The 21808-nt window shown below is 36.1% G+C and overlaps 1 protein-coding gene across 3 annotated transcripts in view; it reads right to left on the minus strand.

Annotated features, from left to right (window-relative positions):
• Nucleotides 1–21808, minus strand: part of ELP4 (elongator acetyltransferase complex subunit 4) — a 137636-nt gene that overhangs the window by 67446 nt on the left and 48382 nt on the right. For all 3 annotated transcript variants that reach the window (XM_014884565.2, XM_088175265.1, XM_088175264.1), the window contains exons 8-9: nucleotides 9971–10079; nucleotides 7161–7267 (exon numbers count right to left, since the gene is read on the minus strand). In XM_014884565.2, coding sequence (XP_014740051.2) covers nucleotides 7161–7267; nucleotides 9971–10079 — 216 coding nt within the window. The remainder of the gene's footprint in view (nucleotides 1–7160; nucleotides 7268–9970; nucleotides 10080–21808) is intronic.

Below are 21808 nucleotides of genomic sequence, written 5' to 3' on the forward strand. Positions count from 1 at the left end.
ACCTTGTCATGCTGCAAGCCTGACCCTCAGTACAGATGCAGGAGTGAGCAGCCCATTCCAACATGCACAAGTGACCTGTCAGTGCATTAATGGCTTCGTGGTACATGTTCTTCCCTTGCAACAACACATGGCAGAAATTATTTCTGAACACCACAATTATTTGTTTAAGTAAGTTCTGCTAAATGAGTTCTGTTCACTAACAAGAAACTGCAGTTGCACTGGATCACAAGGGTTCAAGTTTTGAAAAGCTGAATGGAACTCTCACATTACACTGTCATGCAACCCATAAAACAAAATTAATTATTAGATCAATTCCAGGATATTACAAATCTTCTTATGAAACCTAAGAGTTAACAATATCTTCCTATATTTGCCTACAGAAAAATAATTAATAATTTAATTTACATTAATCAGTAGTATACAATAAGGTGAATTCCATCTACTGAATAAAACTGATCACTTGATTTCAGTCCAGTGTGCCATTAAGATTCAGGGGATTTTTCTTTTCAAATAGATCTCCAAGTATTGTTTCACCTCAAGTTATTATAATTTAAAAATACTCTCCCAAAACTTTAGCTAAATTGTACTGTCACAATTTAAAACACGTGTATTTATTCAAAATTGTTTGAAAGAATGTAATACATTTTTGACAGGCAGTCTTTTACAATATTGAAATCAAATCCTTGATTTCATCAAACCCTTCATATTCTGTGCCTTATTCCTGGAAGGCTCATGCCAAAATGATTTAGTTTGATTTTCTTTAACAATGGTAGGTTGGCTTGACAGCATCTGACAAAACAATTCAGTGAAGTACACCATACCAGGTAAAGAGAACCTGAACTGGCTACTAGGTGAAATAATGCAAAATGGAGCTTGGGATTATGGTAGAATTAGTTTTGCAGGAGCATCTTTTTTGCAGTATTATTAATTTTAGATTAAGAAAATATTACAGTCTTATATATTATCTTTTGAACTATTTTTAAATAACTTAGGGGTTAATATAATGGGGGAAAATGGACAGGAAAAATCAATGGCAAAAAAGATGGTTTTACTGGTATAAATTTCAGCTGAGTTTTATTCCAATGTTTCACCTCTCTCTGCTGGAAAGCTCAGTCTGATGTGCAGAGTTCCCTGCACTGGAGTGGAACATCCAGCACTGGGGTTTGCCAGCTTTGATGCATCTGTTCAAGGCAGGCTGAGGAGAAGGAGCTTTCCCATGCAAGCCCCAGGGGTAGCTGTGTTCTCAAGCACATGGGGATGAGAAAATTGAAGAAATACACTTTCTGTAACACTTCAGAAAAGTTCTGTCTCGTCCCTGAACCAGGAGCAGTGTGAAGTTTCATCCATGCTCCAGGCCCTGGGCAGCCAGGCACTCACAAGTGCTGCCTTGGTAAATGAAAGTTTCATTTTGATATTGTAAGGGCACCTGTGCACAACCTCAAAATACAGAGTTGTTCTGTCTGTATAAAAAGGTGCATAGATCAGTATGGCAACATGTATGCTGTAGCATATATCAGCTTATTTTCCTTGTTTTACTGAATGATTGCTATAGAATTACCAGTTTACCTAAATTTATAATTAACCAGTGTTCTGCCTTTTGCCAGCCTCCAAGCTCACTGATTCTTTTTGTTAACAAAAATAACTCATTAACTCATATATTATTAACTCAATAGCTCATCATGGCCAAAAATAATTCATTAATTCAAATGCATTTATTTACAAATTTACTCAACTTTAGAAACATCTGAGGAATACAATCAAGATTAGGGTCAGCCATTAATGAAGGCTGCCCCAAATTCTCTTGGGAGAAGCTAACAGAAGTGATTCTCCTATTGCCATTTTCTAGCTCTCACTTCAGCAGAGAGGTTGGTATGGCATGGATGTGTGTTTTAGATAAATACTGATCCCATTTGTGCTGGTGACAGGGCTGACTTGTTCCTCCAGAAGAAATAGCCTAAGCCACTGTACCCATACCTGCTCCTGATGAATAATTACTCAGGGAATGTTTGCAGGAGCACAGTTCTGGCACTCAGTGACACTGCCAGCTCCTGAGCCCCTTAGGACCAAACCTGTGCTGTGTGCACACCACACTGAAGCACTGCACACATCACCTCTCACTGGTCTTACCCACCTGCTTTGGCAAATCATCTCTGACAGTGGCCACTTCCCTTTTGCAAAGAAAAAGTTTACCACAGTGCAGTCTAAGATAAGCAATGAAAAGAGAGACACTGAAAGGATGACAAAAAAAGTCAGAAATAACAGATATTTCAGATGGAGGCTACCTAAGTCATATTTCCTGTTTTAAAAGGCCAAAATCACCACCTTAAAGAGTTTTAAGTCATCTTCCAAACACCAGTGTTGGACACAAACCAGACACGAATACCTGGAGTTGCAATTACTTCTTATTTTGGCCATCATTAATTTACTCACAGTCTTTTACTGAGAGATGAATACAGGATATTATTTGAATGCCTTTGGAATCATATCTTTATTTTTAATTCTGTACAGACTCAGTTGCTGGTTTTTGTGGTTATTTCCTTCCAAAGATGTAACCTTTTACTCTGGCAATTGCCATGGGGAAAATGCAGCACAGAGTTCTCCAGAGTACCATACTGCATCTGCCCTGCCCTGAGAAACTCTCCTGCCACACGACTCCTCTAATTTCTTCCCCTCCTCTTAGCAAACACCTCTCAGAAAAGAAACTCCTGAATTTAGACATTAAGCTCTGGAAACTTGTTTTTTGCTGTGTGGTAATTATTTAAATAGTGTATATAACATTTGGCTTTAAACTGAGCTGGCTTCTAAAGATTTTTATCGTGGGCTGCACAGGTGTTGTAGCCATTTAAAAGAAAATATTGGCTGCTGTGACTTGTGTTTTGATTAAAAATGTATTTGCACAGCAACTGTTTATTAGACAAACTATAATATAAAAACTTGTAGGAAAAAGCTTTGTCTCTATATTTCTAATAATTGACAGCTACTTGAAGACTTAAAAATTAAGCAAAATCAGGGAATTAAAAAACCACCCACACAAACTTTCCTATTTGCAAGCGTTTATCTGAATTTATCAGGAGTTTTAACTTTAAATAGATAATCTCAGAGGTCTGTGCTGTCCAGACAATAACAAAGGGAGTTAATCAAATATGAATTTTCTCCAACTGTCTTGTCAAACCAGGTAATGATGTCCTGCCAGCCAAACTCAGAGGGAACATGTGAAACAAATACAAAAGTAAACAGGCCCTAAGCTGCCCAAGGGAAAGTCAGCAAGATGGCAATTTCAATCATTTGGAATAATACTAAAGCAGCCTTAGGCTTTTCTCAGAATGGAAACATGTCACTGTTACTGCAATATTTGAACAAATCAGACTGCAAAAGAAAGGAACACTTATGTAATCACAGCCATGGAACAGCGCTTTACTCGATGGTGAGGTGGAAAATAATTAAGGGAAAATGTCCTTTTGGCGAGTAATTATAAATCTACCTAAATGAGAAAGATAAACAATGTTTCCATAGAAATTTGGAGCAGTGAAAAAACCAAATTTAAGCAGAGACTCCTTAAGTCTTGACACAGCAGGCTTTGGAACAACAAAGATAAAGTTCTGTCAAATAAAACTATGAACATAACGACCCTACAAAATTTCTCAAAGGTTGATAAAAGTTACATTCAGAGCTACAAAGAAAGCAAAAAAACACTTCAAGACCAACTCTGCTGAACAGACGCATTAAGATGAACGGGGCTGTCATATCATTTAACTGAGAAATCAAAAAATATTTCAAATATTTGGGGAACTTACCTAATCAGTAAACGTTCAGTATGTGTCTAGTCATGTAGCCATCTTTGAGTCAATCATCAGAAAATCAAAGGCAAATTGGCATGACTCAACCCAAACTTTAATACCGCATGATTGTGTCGTGTAAGCTTGTTTTGTGCGAGGGCTGCTGTGGTTTTAGCAGAGAGATTAACGACCGGACCTAAGCTGGCCTCCAAACCTTGCCCTGCTGATGCCTCAAGCCCTTTGAAGTCTGACCATCATACCTGGCAAAACAACAGTGGGAACTAGGCTGGTGTCAGATCTAATCAAGTTTCCTGCCTCAGCATAGCTAACTATGGGGTACACTAATTGGCCCAATTGCGGATTATACCTTTTGCTACAGATTCAAGACAATAATTTAGTCAAATGATGGTTTTTATCTCCTTCTAATTAAGATTCCAAAGTGGGAAGAAATAGGATTAGACAGGCTAACTTCAAAATTGTGTCCTTTAAAATGGCATGCACATAAGATAGATAATACTGCATATAAGAGTAAGTTGCTAGTAACTAAAGTGTGAAGATTTGGGAAAGCTTCAAATAGCTACTGCACCTTTTAGATAAACATGGAAGCTTTCCTGGAAAGGTTCCTCTTCATAATTTATAAATGGACAAGGAGGACTCATAAATATTAATTAAAAAACCCATTTTTTCATCCTGAATTAAAAAAAATCTCTTCAGAAAACTTTTCAGTCAATCTTATTTTGATGAAGAAATCACAAGGAAAACTGAAACAGTTAAAAGATTCTGCAGGCTATAAAGAGGCGGAGTTCCTTCCACAAAACTGCAATCTAATAAAACAGATTTGACATTCAAGGTTTTCCACCTATGAGGGCCAAACTATAAGGAGCGAGCAATCTAGAGATGAGAAAATCCATGTCCCATGCTCTGATTCTAAACTGTAAAAATAGAATAGTCTAGTGACAAAACCCCTTTTTGAAGAAATTTCACCACAATTCACAGGTTTTGTATATCTAACTTTTCTTACGTAATTTGATTTTAAAGCAGCATTTCAAGTAGAGGTCAGTATTTTTATCCTAAATTGTGTATATAAGTATGCAGAAACTTTCCAAAAACTGCAAGGTACTCAATCTGCATTTTCATTTAATATTTAACCTTCATCCTGAAGAAATCCTAAACTGAATTGTACCCTGTATAAAGCACACTGTTGCCTGCAATGCACACTGTTGTGCTGCTTTTTGCTTCTACCCCCAGAACCAGCGCTGACTGGCTGCTGACACATCACATTCTAACTGCAGAAACCCATTTCAGAAAACCTTATTCACATCCTTTCTTAACTCAGTTTTCCCTTGCTCCCATTTTCTGCTTGCCCTTACTGCTCCAGTCAGCCTTGCTGCAGTCTGCTTTCCCTAACAGTGTGAGGAAGAAAAACACATGTATTATAGATTAGTGAAACGTGTACAGGAAGATCACGGTAGGACAGTGATCTAACATGTTCAAAAAGGGATAGTTTGTGTCAGTTCAGCTTACAGAAAGCATATCTCTAACAAAACCTGAAGTTATTCAAAAGGGGCTGCAGCTGAGCAGTGAAGGGAGAGATTATACAAGTGGGTCATCCACGCATGTCTGGGGCAACAGGTTGTTTCAAGAGTTGCACTTCACTCCTGTTTCCAATGTCCCATGGCTAATTCAATTCTTTTCACAGAGCCTCCTGCTAAGGGTATTCTTTCCTTCCAAATTACATTACAGATTAGAATCTCAAATTTGAAAGAAAAAAATTACAGGACTCGGTGATGAGAAACCACCCAAATATTCTAATTCATAGCTATAATAAATGAGAATTTACCATGCTGTGAAATGAGGGTGCACACTTCTCTACACCTCTGAAAACAGAGAGAACATTTGTATTTTAAAACCAAACACAGACTACCAAGGGTTTTGTTTCTACTGTACTGCTCAAAAGCAGTTGTTCAAATGCTTTAATACCTCACAATGCCTGGTTTCACTAACTGCATTCTCTGGAAAGTGACAAACATTATAAAGGAATTGTCTTGGGGAAAAAAGCCCTCCTTCACGTATTTGCCTTGAAGTGGCTTCTGAAGAGGACACCTCCAGTTGAGAAACTTCCAGCACTCACGCAGAGATGACCTGCATGAAGAACTGTCTGCCTGATTAACTATTAACTACTCTCAATAGGATTAGATAATTAAAGACATTGATGACCATTAATTAGGAGGAGGGCACCTTAATTTGTCACTTGATAGGGCCCTTTCAATGATTTATAGGTTAGGGCTACTTGCAATTGTGAAGGGGAGGGGGCAGTGAAGAGAGAGAACCCTTAAGTTACCTTATCAAGTGGCCAGCTAAAAAGGGCAGAGGGTCAAATAAGGGCCAAAGTGGTCACTTAAGGGTGAAGTCCCAAACACCAAAGCAGTGCCAAGCCACATTGACCAGCATTTGGTGATGGAGTAAAAAATATGCTAATTTATTGGTGGCAATTCTCTCTTTTTATGGTTTCAAGCAGTTAAGACAAGTGGCCTGCTTAAGAGCTTTTCATTTGAAAAGAGATTAAACAAAATGGTTTGTCAGGGATGCTTGGCTGTTTTATGTCTTTGTTAAAAAAAAAAAAATTTGCTCAGACTGTACCGATGACTATTGCATCACCCTGAAAGCCATCTTCCATCTCTAAGCATTACTTGGTTAATAAATACATCAGCTCTAATTGCTTAATAGTGCTATGTTCATTTGCTCTTTAGCAAGATTAAAATGAAATACATCTTTTGTATTACTGCCTTCTATCAGGATTGTCTGCATAAAGGTCACAGAAAAAAGTTTAAATTTAGTAGGAAATTTACTTAAGGACATTAGTGTAAATGATACTGTGTTTAAAATGACATAAAAGAGCGAAAGGTGATTTCAGTAATGCAAAGAAAATGGTTTCTGAATACTGATAAGGACACTTATCCCCCATACCACACACAATTTTAGGCAACATTATACATTAAAATCCCTCTACTGGGGTAATAACATGTAGCTACTTTCCCACCCACTAACACAAGTAAGAGCAAGTCATTAACATTTAATTAAATATGCTCCTGACATCCTTAGAAACATGTCATGCTTTGTTATTGAAGGTTGTGGCCTACTTTCTATGTACATTTTAAACCAAAATAAAGTATTTATAACAGACCGATTTAGTGCAGCAAATGAGACATTTCCAATTAGAAGGCATATTACAGTATTTTATAAAACCCTTCTGAACAGCCAAACCAGAATGAAATGAATTTACATCATCTGATGCATATTTTATGTATTTCACAAAACGAAACATAAGAGATGGGATTAGCTCCACCTTTTGGGTTCTAAATAGCGAAACAACATTTCTCTTACCTCGATGGTGAACAGCTTCCTTTTTAATTTAAAAGCAAGGTCCTTCGTGTCTGACACATCACAGATCAAGCTGTTAAGCCGAGGAATCTGATGTACATGAACCAAACCTTGTGGAAAGAAAGAGTAAAGGAGGGGGGGGATAAAAAAAATTTAAGAAAACGCTGTCATCCAGATGCATAAATTAGAGTCTTACAGCAGAATTCTGTATATTTACACACACTCATCCTCCCCTTTTTAAACTGGAGCTTACTACCAGGAGCAATGAAGCAAACGGTGTGATTATGCTCAAGTAATCAAGCAGAATAAGATAAACAGAAATCCTTGTGCGAGGAAAACTAATTGCACTTTGGTACAGAAGTACAGATGTAAAGAGTGATCTTAATACTTGTCAAAACTACAGCCGGTTTGTGTGTGATTTTCTCTTGTATTTACAGTAAGCAAATATGGCTATCACCTTGCATGCTGCCCACGGCACCACTGAGTGATCTTTATTTTATTAAATGCACCAGTAAGCAGCCAGCAAAACAAGGCTTATGGGTTACTGATAACCACTGAAGCTCTAATGAGAACTCCTTCGCTTCCTGCCCTCAAAACGACTTGAAAAAAACTTTCTGGGAAATCCCGATTTAGACCACGCTTTTTAATAAATTTTAACCCCCGTGTTACCCCAGAAGAAAGAAGTTTTCTTCCTGCAGGAGGCTTCTATAGCTGCTCAGATGTTTTTAACAGTACTAGGTGCACTGCAAGCTCTGCATTCTGTCAGCTGCAACTCAAGCTGATTTTTTCTGACAAGGACGCTGGATGGTTTTTGTGCAGCCTAATATAGTCTCTGAACAACCTAAGGGTGATTTTCTACATCTGAAAACCAGGAAAATTCTACAGGGCTTCTCAATTACTGGCCTATATTTGCTATTCATAAAAGCCAGCATCTAAATGGAAATACTGAACATTTAGGGAAGGTATCTGACATCAAAACGGCAGCTCTGAGAAAATCCCCAAACATTAAACCCCTCATTTAAAATAAGGCAAGTACTTTTTCAGGCATTTATTTTTTTTTTTAAAGGAAGTTTTCTAGAATTGAAATACTTAAAAAAGCATAATTTTTATGAGTACTAATTACAAAAAATTCTCAATAATATTAGGAAAGTGTTATTACAGTTTTAAACCTTCTATCCCTGCCTCCCATCCAGTGAATTAGAAGAATTATTTGTTAGGCTTTTGAGTACAAAATCTAATTATTACATATAGGAACAGCAGGTATAACACAGGGTTGCTTATATACAGTATCCTAGAAATTTCATTTAGGGGTCATCTATGTAATTCTTTTGCTATTTTGTGGCTTTTCAAACATTTAAATTTGAAGGCAGCTTAATAAAATTATTAAGGAGGATTCATTAAAAAATGCAATAACGTAATCAAACTTCTCCTGAGTAATGTCAAAATCTTTCATCATCTGCAGTAAATAAATACCTTAAAATACGTTCTTAAGCAAAAAGAATCCACAAAGCTAAAACCATTAGAAATATCTCTTTTCAGACTGTCAAATTAAGGTCGTGAAAATCTCAAAATCAATGTTTATAGGCACATAATTTTTACTAAATAGCACCAGTAATGACTTAGCATACATTTTTATAGGAAACCAGGAAATAACTGCTAAAGCACACATTGTCTTAAAGGATCTCTTCAGTACTGGGAAAAGGAGTATTAAATTGACAGAATTATGTTAGCATAAACAAAGGCCATATCACGATTATACAGTTGGAAAAATAATTAGGCAAATTATTCCAGCTTTTGTTCACGGCTTCTTTTTCATTCACCTTTTTTTTTCAGATAATGAAATGTGCACTACTTTCACAGTCAGAAAGATTTTTCTCTGATTTATTAATTACAGCTTGCATACACACAGTGGTGTCTCAACACCATCTTTGCTTTTTTTCTATATACTCCATACATTCTGCTGGGGAAAACACTGCCACTGTCATATGTTTACAGCAGGTTTCAGATAAGCAGTTTACTGTCAGCTAAAGGTTTCCATGGAACTACAGTAGTATCACAATAATAAGAGCTGTAATTTATGCACAGTCTGAGCACTGCTCTGGATTAGCTAAAAGTGTTATTCACTGCTTTGGCTGGGCATAACTTCTAATACAATTCTAAAAATTTAAATAGGTCTGCTGCAACAGCTAACAAAAATGCAAGATCAAGCACCATTACACATTTTGAAGATAAAAACACTTGAAAGGCTACCATGACTTTTTACCAAAATCAGTTTCATATTTTACATGCCACGTATAGCCACGTTCATTTCCTTAAGTGTGCAAGTGCTGTAACCTAGAGCTGAGAAAACAGAGCATTATTTTTTTAGACAAAGTTTACGTAGCACATAATTTAGCAGTTTATTCACCTCACTACAGTATCTGTTTTGCCGTGTTCTCAATTTAAAACTTGGCAGATCAGAAAGTATTGATTTCATGACAAGTTCAGCTCGCTGGTCAGATGATTGCCAAGCCTGCCCTGCATGTGAATTCCCCAAAGCCTGCCTGTTGAGATGTACATCTGATTGAGCCATGCCTCCCTAATGCAGCCTGACAACATGCAAGGAGTTGCCATGTTTCCTTTGCAGCCTTAATGCACTTGGCTGAAAATTTCCCTAACTCAAGACTGGTTAGGCAAAGGGAAACATTTAAGAGGTATATTCCAAAATGAAATCAAATGCTGCTTTATAGCAGATAGCCAATTGGAGGGTGAGCTGCTAAGTGCCCTAGAAACACTCAGGGCAGACTTTTTGCATTGCTAAAGGTGGAACTTACCATGGTAATCCTTGTACAATGGATTGGTTTCTCTCTCAGAGCCAATAAATGATTCAAGACCAACTACCATATCTGACAAGTTTGTTACACGTTCCATAATTGCTTTATTCTGTAAGACATGGAAACAAAATACACATCCTATGTGATGAAAAAGGTAATTAATGTTCACAGAGTAAGCTTTGGTCTGCTCAATGACAAACTGAGGGAGAAAAATAGGTCATCAATACTTAGAAATTATATTAGAAGGCTTTTTTCTTCAAAAAAAGAGAAGACTTAAAATATCTGTCTAAAGAAAACAAATATTTGACAAGGATAAACCATGAAAGGGCTAACTTAGCACTAAATTAACATTTCCCTAAATCTTCATAACAGGCATTTGCTCACATCAGCAATATTTACAAGCCATGTGTTAAGCTTATCTCTCATTGATTTCTACTATGAGTCTGATGCCTAGTTTTTGTTTGGGTTCTGAAAACCTTGGTTTTTAATGCACTTAGGCATATCATCTCTAATATTTTGAGCAAGCAGAACCCACACAATTATTCATTTTGGCTATCAGTCGAACATGGAAAAGCCAAGTAAGTTCTTAGCATTTTTTCCTCTAAAAGTTTCTCTCTGCACATTGGCTCTAAAGCTTCAAGCAGCATTACCATTTCTCAATATATTTGTGATTTTTTAAGTGCTGCCTCATGTCTTGTGCTGCAATGTACTGCCATGTCTTAAATAAGCTGTTTTCTACATGGTTTTCTTTACTTAATTTTATATAGCAGAAAGAGACATTCAAAGGTCACAACACAGATCTTCAGAGGTAAGTCAGAAAAAATGTTCTTAAATGCTTTGATGATGTCAGTATTTAATGAAGCAAAAAAAAAAAAAAGAAACACATCTGTGGTAAAAAGCAAAATATTTCTTTAAGATAAGAAATAGTTACCTTAAAGGTAGAGATAGCTGGTATAACACTCTCATTCTTGGTGGTTATAGGTGCTACATTCATCAAACCTTCAGGGGTACCAAGACTAATCACCTCAAAATACCCATTACAATTACAAGAAATTAGCTCTGCAGCTCCAGGTTATAGTTTTGTATTTTTTATTAATTTTTAAGTATTTTGTACATTTTGCACTTCTTTCGTAAACTATACGACTGATGCTTATTCTGAAAGGTGAATTTAAATACTTGCAAACTATTTCAAAATAACAATTTATCAATTAGGAGCAGAGAGACATCCCCAGACATGTTAGAATAGTCCATGCATTGTCCTGACATCCAGGTTTATTAAAATGGTGATCAACACCCCAACTGCTTTCAAGACCCCACATTTCAGTTACCATTATTTTGTAGCCACTGAGAAGCTTACAAAGCAGACATGAAAGGTGACAATTTCCTGCTCCTGTCAAAGAATAAACAGAATTCTGTTTTCTGACCTCTACATGAAGTTGTCTGGATCAGCCCAGTCTGCTCAGGTTACCACTGATCCCATGGAACCTTTCCACCCCCTCCCTTCCCCACCTCCTGGGCCAGATGGCATCAGATCCTGGGGAGGGGTCTCTTTTCAAAGCTGCTACTTGTGCCCAGGCCAAGAGCATCCATCCCTGTGGAATCAGGGAACTCCATTTCACCCACCAAGCCTAACCATGGATACTGAGAAAGTGGTGTGATCCTACAGAATTTCCTTTCTGAGGAGTAATGTAAGTGATGTGAGGCAGAAGAGCACTGCCTGCACACCAATCCCTACACTTTGCTGTTCTATCTGCCCCTGAAATAGTAAAGCTGACTTGCAAATAATTTCCTCTTCTAGGAAGACAGAGACAATATACTATATTTTAATGGAATCTTTTGGTCACGTTATTCTACAGGGGCAATCACATAAAGATGGTATAAACCTAAATCTAAGGTAGTCAGTGACCTCTATAAACCCACAGAGAAGAAATTACCATCTTTTGTCACTTTTTCAGGAGGCTGCTGGATGCTATTTGTGTAAGTAAGAAATAAAAAACTTTTAGATAAATAAATAAACACTAATCATTCCTGGAAACAAAGCTAAACAAAGAGAAAAAATATCCTATCCTTTAAAAAAACTTTTGCTGTCCATTGATGTTTTTGCCTTCTACTTTTGATAACAATGGGTTACAAAAACTGTGGAAAGAAAGGTGCCCAACCACCAGCAACATATCCTCATCACTGACAGCCCTGCAAATCGTAAGAATAGAATCCTCCTATTTGGTTTTAATTCTGGAAAGATTCAAGTGAGGGACAGCACCTCAATATTTGCCTGATGATACATGTGTTAATATGTTGGTTTCAGCTCTTCCTCTGAAAGGGTTTGCTTTCTTAAATGCCCAGGTTTCTCTTTGCCCAGGTTGATTTTGATTTTGTTTTTGTTTTTAAAGTGTGTCAAAATATTCCCCTGGCTTAATGCAGTGTATCTCAGGAAATATTTTGCACAGTGAATTGCCACACCAAACAGACATTTGCTTATGTGGCTTTGTTGCCCTAGATCTGTATCTATCATGTATTTTGAGTTTGCAGTGTTCAGCACATTAATGTCCAATCAAAGCTGACGTCAGCACACACATAGTTGTGATGTATGGCACACTGACATAAACACACAAATCATGTTGCCCCATCTGGGCTTGAAAATTTAACAGAGCTCCAGATCTTCCTCCAGCCCCATACAAATATACCTCCTGCTTCTGGCAGAAACTTGGCAGCTCTGGAGGTGAGCCAGGACATGGTTAGGAGGGAAGCCAGGAATGGTGAGATTCAGGGAAAGAGTTTGTTGGCAGCCAGAAGAGGTATTGTTTTAAATTATACTAAAAATGAAAAAAAAAACCAACCCAAAAACCAATCCAGTCTTGGAAAGTTTTCAGTCTTGCTAGATGTACTGCAGTTTTTCTAAATTAGTTAGTTCAGCCAAAATATAATTATTCTAACAACATGGTAGCAATCCTGTTGTGCAGCCTGGGCTGGGCATCCATTCTATATCTTACTTCGAGCTACTGTTTTAAACAGACATTTTCTTTTAAGTGCAAACTTGCAATATTTGGGTTCAACCAAAGTGTACTTTCAAAACATGTCAGGAAAATCCGAGTAGAGAGCTGGCTTTGGAAATGGGAACTGTACACGTGTTCCAGCAGCTTTGGGGAAGGGCAATTATGGAAAAAGATTGCTTTGTCTCACTAATTTATTTTCAGAAGGTACATACCATTGAGTAATTACTTGTGCACGATGAAAAATATTTATTTGCAACAAAAGTGGTTTAAAATGCATTGTGTTCTGTGTCTGAGTGTAAAGCATGGGACTCTACCAACACCAATTCATGCATAGCTTGTATGCTCAAACTCACACACTGAAATGAATCATTTCTGTTTCTACTGGATTGAGTTTTAATGTACCACCATTTTATCATTACTACTATTAATCAAATCAATCTTGGTTCATCTGGATTCTGAATTAGGAAAAAAATCTATCTTTTCTACTCTGCTCTAGTTTCTAGTTCTCCTCTGAGTTCCTGTCAAAATTTTTCTAACACCCAAAATTCATCCTCTCATTTTGACAGTATCTAAAAAATTAAAAATCACATAAAATTTCTGAAATGAAAACATTTAAAGTCTCAGTTCTTGCACTGCATAAGTAAAGAAAAGTCAGAGAATGGAAATTTTTCTTAGGACAGCCTCAACTTTTCTACATAGCACATATAAACAATCTCAAAATTTAAAAGGAAAATAAGACACTCATGTTAAAGGTCTACAATGAGATACAATTACCACCTATATAAATATTTGAATTGCATGGGCTTTTTGTATATATTTGCATTTTTATTCTGATCAATACATTAACATAATTTTAATATGGGCTTACATACTGCATTGATAAAAAGGTATTTTAAGACCACATCCCTTTTCAAAGAGACATTGAGCCAATATTTTGGTAGATGGCTCCTTCTGTACCTTTACATTCTGGTAATATAATCCCATCACTGGTTTTATTTTAAAACATTTAATTAAGAATGAATACACTGAATCCTACTTCAATTGCATCACCTAAAACACTACTTACAAATATTGTTTGTATTGGGACAAAACCCAGTTTAAATATTTCACATGACAGCAAAGTATTCAAAGAGGAATTCAGATACTCTTCCCAAATCCAGGTAAAATTGTAATTGGAGGCAACAACCTCTGTTGTAACCACCAGGTGAATCCAGAAATCCTGACCCTTCATTTGAAAGAAGGTCTCAGTAATAAACACCAAATATGTTCATGGAAAGTAATCTGAATCTTATGAACTTACAGCGAATTTTGGTGTGTGAATTTTCAAGAAAAGCTAAAAAATTGGTTGTATATTTTTAAAAAAAATTCTGTTACATTCTGTCATAAAGCTGGAGTAAGCTTAGCACCATAATGGAGACAGCCACACTGGACTACAATGAAATAGTGGTTGGATAGTCAATAAATGAAATAATTCTTGATTTTTGTGAGATTATCACACAATGATAATGACTTGTAATGAGTGGTAATGACTTCACAATACACAAATATTTACCACTTGTCATTACTACTTAATCTCCAAAGGATTTTACATTGGAAATATAAATTATTAAGAAACATGGCTTAAATATTTATGATCATTTGTTAATAATTACTGCTCAAAAAATTGCAGAATTACCCATACATCTTCTTTTGGTAAAAGAAGTTAGTGAAGTTAGCCCCTTGTACTAATTTTATGAGAGATCCATCCTGTCTGTGCACTTCTTGATTATTCACAAAGCCCCCAAATAAATGATTAACAACTGTTCTTCCAAAAAGTGTCATTTGATAATTAATAAACACTGTAAACTATAAAATTCTGCAAGTCTTCTCACTCTATAGTGATTAGCACTGTTTACAGTGTTTGCACACAGCAAATCCACTAACTGAATATTAAATATATATTGAATATTGAATATATATATTCTATACATATATATGTATTCAATATATTGAATATTGAATTATGGCTGAGGGACCTGCATGCTCAGGCCACTGGAATATAAGATGACCATTAGCAAATTTTGGTGTGCAGAAATCTGTACCAATCTCACAAGAAAACCAACCACAAGTGTGATGTGTTTGCTGGAAGACAGATACTCAAGAAATAAAACTTTGAGGATTTGCTACAAATTACAGTGATGGGAAATTCACCAGGGGGGATTCTGACTGATTAGGAATCTTCTTTTACTTTTGAAGAACCTGACTGACTATAATGAACTCAGGGAGAATATTCTTCTGTAGGGCTGAAACCAGAGAAGCACTGATTTGGGTTGACTTGTTTATAGGCATAATAACATCAGCTAATTACTTTGGCTAATTTCAAGCAGTAAATAATAGCTTTGAAAAATTTTATACAAGTTGCAGAAGCAAAGAAAGGACATGTAGTGAAGACAAGAGCAGGCAATTAGATGCAACATACTCATAAAAATGGGAAGAGAGTAACAAAGCATCTGTTGGTCAATATGCTGCACAACATATTAATTCCAGATTTTGGTTGTTCTCTTAAGGTTGCTTTTAATAACATTTGTTTTGATAGTTGACTCTGCTGTGGGAACTCTGCAGTGTTTTTGCATATTACCATAAAATGCCAGATGAATGTGGATGATGCTATACAATTAATTTTGATATATTTTCAGGAAGGATAACGAGCCAGGAAATAAAAAGTAAATATCACGCACTTAAAAAAAAAATAAAAAATTAAATTAAAAAAAAATCTTTGGATCTTCACTGAAGATGGACTTGAGCTATGAAAGCATCTAAGGCCAGCAAACTTTGGCACTGTACAAAATAAGATTGTCTATTTTGCAACTGAAGGACAGACCTAAAGGCCAACAGCAAAATGAGAGAGCACTAAACAGGGATAAATTAAGCAAGTCAGTAACAGTTGCTGCTGCAGCCTAAAATAAATGAACCAAGTCTAGGAGTTGAAATCAAATGTTCCATCTGTTGATCTCCGAGAGCTTCACAAAAGACAGGCAAGAGCTGCATTCCTCATTTAGGAGCCAGTAAGGAGCACAAAGGTGCCCGAGAGCTGCCCAAAGGCAGGCAGCAGTGAGCCGGGATCCCAGCTCAGCCTTTCAGCTCTGCCTGCCCCCTCTATCCGAGCCTCGCTTCAGGAGGCTGCATCCAAGCTTTGGGATATCAGCAAAACACTTGGTGTCATGAAGATGGTGTGGGATTGAAATCCCAGAAAGCTGGGTGCTGAAAATCCTGTTATTATCTGGCTGAAAGAGGTGACAGATGTACAGTGTGTTAAAGGGTGACACTTTTTGAGCTGAATGCTGTCCAGTGCTTTTCTCTTCTCTTTCCTTAGCATTTGGTGACTGAAAGCACAGGCTGCAGGTGACTGTGAATCGTTTTGGGGTGTGGAGCTCTTGCACAAGTCCTGCTGCACTGAGGAGATGAAATAAATCTGAGGATTCCCTTCTCCAGTGATGGGTGAATGTGTGGGAAGAAATCAGTACTAAGATGAGCCCAGCACCTCTCTTAAACATTATCTGGTTTACACTAATGAGGCTGTCTCACTGTTACAAAAGCAGATGATTAGAAATCTATTGGCTATTACTTGTCTTTAAGCAATGAAAAAAATGAACTGATCATTTGAGAAGATTCTTCTAGAAAACTGAACACAGAAAGTATTCCATGCTACAAACTGGTCATAGTGCAGTATAAAACAGAGATGCAAAAGCAGGCTGAAGGGTGAGTCATATTACAATAGAGCCACAACAAAACTGCCAAAATTACATATTTGAAACCAACTGGCTTAACTAAAATCCTATGACTCCACTGGGAATCATTCATTACAAGAAAAAGGTTCAGGAGTTCCTTTTGTTACCATTTTGCCTGAAGAAAAATGTCATTGCAGTTTGCTTACCAATTTCGAAAGGCTAACACTCACTGCAAATTTAATTCTTTAAATAGCGAATCTCATTTTATTCCCAGGTAACCAAAAAGAACCTGCACTATTATTTCAATTAATAGCACATAACTACCAAAAGGAACATCTAACTGATGTTGATAATCAAGTGGCAAGATTCTGAAATATAAAATCATTTAAAAAACGAATCCCTTCTCCAATATAAAATTATAGGCTGTCATCAGGAGCAGGCTGGCAAAGCTGGGTCCAGATGGGAAACTGGCTGGGCAATAAGAGGAGCGAGGGTGGAAATGATGGCCAGGCTGGAAACGATGGGAACCTCAGGAAAGACATGACTGCTCCCTCTGCTGGCAAGGCCCTCCCCTGCTTTAATTTTTAACTAATGAGTAGGCATTTCTTGAATTATTTAGGATCTAGCCAATAAATAATGCAGAATGCTCCTTCCTCAGTCTGTTGCTGTGTGTTTGCACATTTTTGAACTTATGGTGCCCTATTTCACTAGAATAATTTGCCATAGAATTAAGGCTCAGGTGGATGTCTAATGGAGAGTTACTGGCTTTATATTTTAATTCTTCATAAAATGAAAAGCACCATTAAGCTATTTAACCTTCAAAATGTTGTATTTTACAATGTATACTCATTTCCTATTTAATTCACACATTTAATAGTATTATGACAAATTGCTTGTCATATCTCACTCTAACAAGGACCCCTTTACGTAGCAGTAAGACACTATAAAATTAAACATTCTGCAATACAAACACACTAAATGACACATCGTCACAAAAACGTATCCTTCTTCCATGAGTAAAATTCATGACCAATGAATTCAGCGACAATGTCTGCATTAAAACTTAATTAAAAGATGAAGATAAGCCATTCATTACTTGATTTGTGATATAAATTAATAGCTGCAGTAAGAACATTTAGAAAAAAACCTGTTCTAAGATTTTGGCCTACAACCAGAAGCTCCCAGAACAGGAGGGATCAGCTTTTTTTGCCCACTGTTCTCATCTGAATCCTGGCTGAAAAGCTACTCCAGCTCCCAGCTTTCCAGAAGGCTCCATCCCAGGAATCCTCGCATGCCATTTGGTTTGCTGATTTTAATCTCCCAGGACTTTCTTACAGTGCCTCCACTATGCTGAACTGGCACTTGCTCCTAGAAGTGAGTTATTATTAAACTTGTAGGTCAATTGTGGCACTAACAACTCTTTGGAAGCTTTCAGCCACGGTGTACAATTTACTGGTCTAATTAAATATTAATTCTAAGTGTTACATTCTGTGGCTAAGAGCTTTTATTTTCCATCATCAGCCTGGAAGAGAAAGAGGTTACAAGGCTAATTTAATCTATTTTTTTTTTTTACTTTCCCTAGCATTAAAGCTTAACTACACAGGCACAAAAACATCATTAAAGATGCAGTATTCTTTTTTATTATTATTATACTCTAATTAATAGAAAATGTCTAAACAAAAAGAGGTAGAATTGGTTTATGAAATTTCAGGATTTTTAAACAACACCAAAACTTCCCATCAAAATGTTACTAAGCACACATTGTATAGAAGTTCAATATTCTGTGAAAATCACTTAAGATGGAAAACACATGTGCAAGGATTTAAATGCAAAACAGTTTGACACAAAATTATTTATCTTTATTCTGGTTCTGTAACAGACCAGATAACCCCTACATTTAATGCTAGAGTCACAGCGCTTTTTTTTTTTTCCCCTCAAGAACCTGAACTTCTAATTAAGCAAAAAAAACCAAAAACCAAAAACAAAAAAATACAAACAAACAAAAAAAACCAGCTTCAGAAAAAATATGCTACCTTTCCTTTTCTAAAAGAATTACTTGCTTAAAGCAATAACTACTTTGCCCTGTATTATTTAAAGTCACTCTTCTAATCTTTACTTATTAGTGTCCAAATGGGCTCAATACAGGAGCCTCTTCCCTTCTGCTTCCATAACAGTTGTGTCCATGTCTGGACACTGGGCATTATATTAACTACTTAGTCCAGTAGCCAAAAGATTCCATATGCTGGAACAGATGACTATCTCCACACTGTGATGGGATATTTAACTGTTTATGTCTAATGCTGTAGTTCAAAGATTTGGTTCTAAATCTTACCTGATTTTCCTAGGTGTATTTTCAGTTTATATACATAACATGTAAAATAAAATTGCCACCTTGCATGTGCTTGTGCACTTCTCCAGTTTAACATGTGAATTTTGGGAAAGAGATTTCTTTCATTAAAGAGAGATGGTGAGGATGTGTATATAGTGTCCTTCTAAAAAGTAAAATGTATTAAAATGACCAGTTTGTTTTAGGCACAGCACATTAACATACAGTGGGACTGTTGCTCATAATATAGTTAATTTGGTTAAGAGACAAAAACATGCTTCAGATGTATTTCTTTTTGAAATGGATAGTTGTTACCAAAGCAGAAGTGGTAGTGCTAGAACACAGCCTCTTTGCAACCCAAATCTGATTTTATGAAATCACAAAACACTTTTATTTCTTCTACAGCTCTGTTAGCAAACACATCAGCAATAAAAGAAATAAGATACTGTTTCCCAAATTAAATTTTGAATAGGATACTTCCCTGAGCTTCCTGCTCAGTCAGAATTTTAAAGATGCTTTTATGAACGTCTAAAAACCAAAATACTCATATTCTAAAACCATGTGGATAACCCAAAATGCCTGTCATAAACTTAAGACTCTCGGTATTTATTTGTACAGTTGTTAAAATCTATCACTCACATACAACAAAAAGCAACATGTAACATTAAAAAGCAAGTAAAAAAAAACCCCATACATAAAAATACTACCACCATTATATCTTCATGCTTTCTATTTTGCAGAGAAATTTGAAAGCTTCCTTACTCATGATACAGCAACCACATGACACTGGATCTCAGTACAAATCTGTGCAGCTACCTCATCAAACACACTTGGAGGTTATTCAGCACTTGACACCAGTGAAATCTCAGAAGTTAGAGCTCTAAGGTAGGAAATCACTCCCAGTTCTTGTCATAGGAATAAAGATTTCAAACTGGGAGAAATTCACTGGCTATAGGAGTTCACATCTTTTAATCCTGTATTAGCAATGGATTCTAAAGCACTCCATGGCTTGACTTTGGGTTTAGCTGCTAAACCACCCCGTGTGAACACAAAAGGCTTTGGATGTGAAAAGCTTTGTTTCTGAATTTTTCTACACTGAAATGTACAGTAACTTGTGCACTTCAGTGAATTCAACACATCAAAACATTAATATTGTAAGAAATTAATTTTTTAACATACTGGATGAAAGAATGAAAATACCTTGCTAAACAGAACCTCAGACTCTGAGGACAGGTTCTGTAAGAGACTTATTCATACTGACTTTTCATTAGTCAATTAATTTCCCTTGGTACATGCTGACTAATATGGTTTTTAGTCCTTACCAGCAATACCAGCTTTGAGTTCAAAATAAAGGATGGCTTTAACAAGTGCTACGCTTTTCCCCATTGAATATAATACTCAAAAAAAATCTACTACTTAAGTGATACAAAATTGGGAAGAACAGGAATAGAATTTAAAATATTATTTGGTATTTTGAGGAAAGCATGTTATTGGATTTACCAGTGATTTCTAGTAATTAAAGAAGAAAAAAACAATGGGAAAACATTTTAATTTCTCATTTAGGAATTGTCCATTATAGAGCAGTGAAATTGAAGTCCTTTCAGTCACACAATTGCACACAAATTCTTTTTCTAAATTAAGGTATTTAAATGCACTGACTATTAAAATGCAGAAAAAGAATCCTTACTTGCTTTTCTAATATTCCTTAAACTTGGAAATTGTAACAGCAAATGAAATGCCTCTTCAATCTGCCCTCCTTGATCAATGCTAGATTTTAAAAATTGAAGTAATTTTCCCTTTTCAAATGTACCATATGATTTCTTAGGCACAATGCATTTTCAAGAGGCAGTAGGAAGACTTGAAAAATAACCTTCCATCAACTATTTTAATCACACTTGTAAGTAGCTCAATATTTATTACCTGACAGACAGGGTAAGATAAGAGTATGTTCAATTGGTAGAAAATACCAATCAAGTAAAACTTGTCACACATCACCTGAATAAAATTCATAACTGGATAAGTTTTTGTGTCATTTTCTTGAAACCCTCTTCCAGAATAATGTATTCCTATTTTTGTGGTTGAGAAAAGAGATTTTTCTTTTTATTTCATGCACTGTTTGCCCTAGAAATTTCATCAATAAAACCCCCAAAATCTGTGTGCTTTAGTGGACTACAATTTCTTCCAATTACTCTGGAAAAACTCCACACACAAACAGACTTTTTTTGCAAACTTCTGTCTTTTACCAAAATGTATAACCTTACAGAAAGAACATCATCAACTGTCCCATCAGGCTGCATTAATGAGCATTATCTTTGGATAAATGCAATTCCAAGCTATTAAATCTAAGACAATGAATTGCTGGAATAATGAAAGAGCCACGTTGGTGCATGTGTATCACAGAGGGAAAAACATCAAAACAAAATCATTCTTTAATGCTCTGTAATCACTGAAGAGTCAAACCAGCCATAAGAATTTAGGGGAAGTGGACAAACAGTAATAGCACTGCTGTATTATGTTACTGAAATAAGGTAAAGTGACTGTTTAGAAACAGATTAAGGAGCATGAGAAAAATTACAAACCAGAATACAGAAAATATGAAACAGGGTGGATCATTTTAATATCTCACCAGCCAAAAAAAGGATAATATATGAAAAGGCAAAATTAAACTTTCTGCAAAAGAAAGAAACCAGGTAGATTTAATTTGTGAACTCCCTGCCACAGTACATCATGCAAAGTATTTGGCAAAATACATAAAAGAAAACAATTTCAAAATTTTATATATATATATATATATATGCATTATTCATATACA

The sequence above is a fragment of the Sturnus vulgaris genome, chromosome 18 (genome assembly GCF_052056855.1).
Source record: "Sturnus vulgaris isolate bStuVul1 chromosome 18, bStuVul1.hap1, whole genome shotgun sequence".
NCBI classification, from domain to species: Eukaryota; Metazoa; Chordata; class Aves; order Passeriformes; family Sturnidae; genus Sturnus; species Sturnus vulgaris.